Genomic DNA, 4923 nt, shown 5'->3' with positions numbered 1-4923 from the left:
CTGTTTACTCTCTACCTAAACTGGTAGCGGCCAATCGAATCATCCCTATGACGCCAGCCTATTATGGTATGCAAAATATATGCAAATGAGTTTTATTCAACACTGTTACAAGTCCCCCCCCCCCCCCCCCACCACAAACACGACACACACGGATGTCTGTCTCTCGTACTCGAATTCGTTGAACTCTAAACCTGCGCTACACTATCGGCAGAATGTGGATGACTTTGTGGATGGCGATGAAGAAGGCTTTGAACTTCCTACGCACTTGTTAAAGGGACTGTACAGTACTGGTTGAGGTGGGGATTCAGGTTTACAACATTAATAAGTGAGATAAGGAGAAACCTCCTATGAAATATGAAAGAACATGTAATTTTTAAGAAGTATTCAACGTTTATTTGATGAAAATTGGTTTTCAAATGGCCGAGATATCCCAAAAAGTGATAATAATAAAAGGCGACGGGCCACGCCTTTTATTAGGATCCCTTTGCTTCACCTTGTTTTTGGATATCTCGGCCATTTCAAAACCGATTGTCATCAAATAACCTTTTGATACCCCTTAGAATTGCATGCTCTTTGACATCTCATAGAGTGGTTTCTGAATATCTCGTAAAACATTGAAAGCTAAATCCTCACCTCAACCAGACTGTACACACCCCTTCTTCCATTATGTGAGATTTTTAAGTATTACATTCACAGTTCATGTATTATGTAATGTGTCGACAAGAAAAGTAAAAAAAAAGAGACATCGTGGAAGCACGAAATGAGTCTATCATGAAATTGAGAGCGATGTATGATGCAGCAAAAATGCTCTAGACAGCTCTAGCTCGACGTGCTATCACTTTGTCTTTTCTGCAGGCGACAAGAATGTTTTAAACAAAATAATCAAACTATCCAAATTAATCATTCTTGCGTAGAGTAAGATGTTGTTTATACTGCAAATGATTTGCAGGTGTCATGTTCACTACAAACTTTATTGATCTAGCTTCCGCCCCGATATCTAGCGATAATTCTGATCTCTTGTAGCAGCTACTGTAAAAGAGGAAATTTTCGCGATGTTGAAATTTTCGCGCATTTCGCTGCACCCAGAAACTAGCCCAAAAAATAAAAGTACGTGATTATTTCTACTTCCCATACGTTCGAATAGTTGATGTCTTGATTCCGCGGAATTAAAAACACGCGAAACTCTTCTTACCTGGCCGAGCGTGAAAAATTAGTCTCGCAAAAATATCCACTTTTTACAGTACCCATCTCATTCAATCGTGAACTCTACATTCCTTTGTATGGCTCTCTCTCTCTCTCTCTCAGTCTCTCTCTCTCTCTCTCTCTCTCTCTCAGTCTCTCTCTCTCTCTCTCTCTCTCTCTCTCTTGTTTCATGTCCTGTTTAATGTTCAGTGTTGTATATTCTTAAAACCATTGCCAATTTTCTACTAACAAAACACAACAACATCCTTCCACTTTTCTTTATACGACGTAAGACGAAAGCACGTGCAATACACATTTTTTGTGTTATGATATATGAAACTGATTTTATTAGTCAATGCGACGAGATACCGAGCGCCTGTAATTTGGAAATTCATCATCTCAATTCAGGACAATGTAAAGTGAAGTATTAGCCAAGAAAGGAGAGAAAATTAAATGACTTAAACTACAAGACTCGTCAGTGCTATTCGTTTCAACTCTTTCAGAAAAAAAGATCATCACTGAAATTTAACCCTTTTCTCCCTACAATTATGATAAAAGACATAAAGGTTACTCATTGTTGTCAAATAATGGTTGATTCCTTCGGTTGTCAGATTGATTCGCCCGTCAGTGGTGACCGCACACGCGCCTCATCCCTCATGCACACCGGCAACTTCTAGGGGCAGGAATTTTAGGCGCGCATTTTGCACATGAAATGGCGAATAGATTTGTTACTGCACGCGAGGTCGTTCCACTTAGCCGGGCTACAGGCCTTGTGTCCGATTTCCACGCAGTCTTCATTACCACTGTTGTTCGGCTCTCCGGGCAGCCAAGCTCTGAAGTTGAATTGAGTTCCGTCACTCCACACCATCGTGCCCTCTCGCTGGATGTCATTCAGTCCGATCCACATCTTAGTGTTGCTCTGTCGAGTGAGGACATTGTGGACCTTTATCTTTTATTTCAGTGTTCACTGCTTTCATGTGGTGTATAATAATTGTAAGGTAAACTGCTCGGACTTAGACGACACAACTTCCATTGATACATCTGATATATTGGGGAAACACGAATGTTGAATCCTTTGAACTGTTATATTGCAATGATACTACGCTTGTAGTGATAAAGATACAGTGGTTTTTCCCACGTTTTCCATTTTCAGGGACGACAATGGTATTTAGGCCCGAAACAACCCCGTAGAACCCGTATTCATAATGTCATGAAGCTTGACCAGGTAATACAATAAGGATCTACATTAGCGTTGAATTTTCAGTTTTGTAACGTGATGACGTCGTGATCTGTTTCTTCCATGGCTCTTTAAAAAATTTATGTTTTCAAGAATATGGTCAGTGTTAATCTGTATTATTTGTAGGTTCTATCTTGTTCTCATTTCATTGGTGCTGCTGTAATTATTCATGATCGCCCATGTCTATACATGAGACTGTGTGAAACCAACCAACAAACAAAATCAAACAAAAACGCCAGTGTTCGTTCGTGCATCATGGCTACTCAGAAATCAATAATTGCTCTGCTTTATAATTTTATTCTTGTAATAATTTGTGTATCTCTGTGTTGTTGTTGTTGTTGTTGTTGTGTTGCTGATTCCAACCTCACCTGCACTCCACTCTGAGACCTGAAGTAGTTGTACACAAAGTTCTTTTCCGACTCAGAATGGATGGACACCAAGTGCGCAGCGGCATCCGGGCACCTTGCACTGTTGAGCGGCCTGAAAGTCTTGCAACGGTTTTCGGCGGCACCCCATGTCCGTTGTTCGTTGAAAAGTCTAACAAATCATTATAGCAGGATTGACCATTATGTTATTACTTGCAATGATGATGACCAAAATCACAAAACAGACGACAGTGACAAGTGCGCAGTTTTCACAAGTCCTACAGGCAAAACATAATTGAACCGACTGAAAAAAAAAATGGAGCAAATTATCCTGACTTTGTCGGCAGTCTGAGGACACTGTTTGCTGTGGATGCATGCGTCGTTAAAACAGAAGTACACTGTACATTCATTTTTCATCAAACTTTTCCTTTTTTTGGGGGGGGGGGGTGGGGGTGGTTCGCTATAAAATAAATTTAATCTGTAGAGTCCCAGAACAAATGCATAAGTTGAATGTAGTTTAAGGCGACAGCCAGGAAAAGGACGACTTTTTTTTTTTTTTTTTTTTTTTTGCTTTTGAAACACATGCTTATAAAACATCTATAGCATAAGGGTACGATTTCTGTAAAGGGATACCCAGGAAAATAGTAATCAGTGGCGGATTGCAAAAGACTGCACAGATGTTGTTTTTGTGAAGTGAATACTTTTTAGACGAATATATATATATATATATATATATATATATATATATATATATACAATGTATATTATTATATACATGCATACATGTGGTGAATCTGCCATGTATCAAAAACAAAGACCTTTTCCAGCGATACTTAGTCCTGAAACGAAATTAACTTTCAGATTTTTTTTTCGACAAAGTTGACGTCTTTAAGGTAGTCTTTACTTTGGTAATCGTTGAGCGCATTATGTAACTGCTGTCTCGGATATAAAATGCTTTTTTTTTGGGGGGGGGGGGAGGGGGTGTTACAAGGCCGGAGACTAACATAGTCGAAGACCGTATAACCTTGAGAGCGACTTTCACAAAAATAGTGACTAATGTTCCAAATATGCAGGGGAAAATTTTGTGTCAAAAATTTGGTACAACCTTTTGATACTGAAATGTGCAAAAAAAAAAAAAAAAATTAACACAACAAACCAAGTTAGAACAAACGCTGGGAAATCCAATACTCTTATTCGCATTATTCGTATTGTGAAACGAGCATGAAGGCCACATATATAAATTGCCTAGATTACACTTTGCTTGAAGATAACTTTGATTAAAGTTAATGTTGAAGGTTCTCTCGTGAAGATCTATTTTCTCATTCTTGTCGCCATTGCTTTCGTTTGCTGTGATTTACCTCAATTTTTAATAGGAATGTAGCAAAACATACTGTCGAATCTCGATGACTCTATAACGAACGCTTAATATAATATACTATAGAGGATTTTTTTTTAAATATGAAGTTATTTATTTTCTAATTTATTAGAATACTCATTACCTCGTCAGAAATCTGAGATGAAAGAGTAAGTTATGCGACTATTACCTGTAGCAGAAGCTACCGTTTTGCCTCCAGCCAGCAGGGCAGCCGGCATCCACCCCTCTCGGTCCGGAGAGCAAACCGGTGAGGAGCAGGACGACGAATGTGGTAGCAAGCTTCGGAGTAGCCATCGTGATGTCAGGAAACCAACGTCTGGTGAGTATAGGTCTCCTTGTGTTTTTCTCCTCGCAGAATACCCCTATATATAGCATTATTTGCGTGTGTTTCTGGTATGCCGAAGCGTGTGCTCTGACAATCCGGGAGCAGAATTACTTTGAATAATCCGATTCATGAAGTCAAAGTTTCACTCGTCATATTTCAACCACTTAAACGGCAATCTGATTTATTTTGTTGCACTTGAAACATTGAAAACAAGAGTGACATACCATCTATATTCATCACGTTTTCCTGCCAACTCTTTTTTTTCTCAAAGGTTTCGAGATTAAATTTCTGTGTGTTTGTTCATGTAGAATAAAGTAAATAAGAAGAAGAGAGATTCTGCTAGGCAAATCCATTCTTTTTTATTACAGGTAACGATTGGGGACACCTGTCAATCAATTTGAGAAAACCAACAAACTTGTTCTGCTTTACGAAATATGAG

At 38.9% G+C, this 4923-nt stretch overlaps 1 protein-coding gene across 1 annotated transcript; it reads right to left on the bottom strand.

Annotated features, from left to right (window-relative positions):
• Positions 1–1497: 1497 nt before the first annotated feature.
• Positions 1498–4470, bottom strand: LOC139733832 (echinoidin-like). The gene is made up of 3 exons (XM_071644638.1): positions 4329–4470; positions 2788–2956; positions 1498–2101 (listed from the first exon to the last, which is right to left on the bottom strand). Exons 1-3 carry the CDS (start codon positions 4451–4453, stop codon positions 1871–1873), a joined length of 525 nt encoding a protein of 174 aa, XP_071500739.1. The 5' UTR covers positions 4454–4470; the 3' UTR covers positions 1498–1870.
• Positions 4471–4923: the final 453 nt, after the last annotated feature.

Source organism: Diadema antillarum, unplaced genomic scaffold, assembly GCF_040938485.1.
Source record: "Diadema antillarum isolate AM-2024a unplaced genomic scaffold, OU_Dant_1.0 seq00000498_RagTag, whole genome shotgun sequence".
In the NCBI taxonomy this organism is placed as follows: domain Eukaryota; kingdom Metazoa; phylum Echinodermata; class Echinoidea; order Diadematoida; family Diadematidae; genus Diadema; species Diadema antillarum.
Note: the sequence above shows the minus strand (reverse complement) of the source record. Positions and strands in the feature narration are given on the sequence as shown.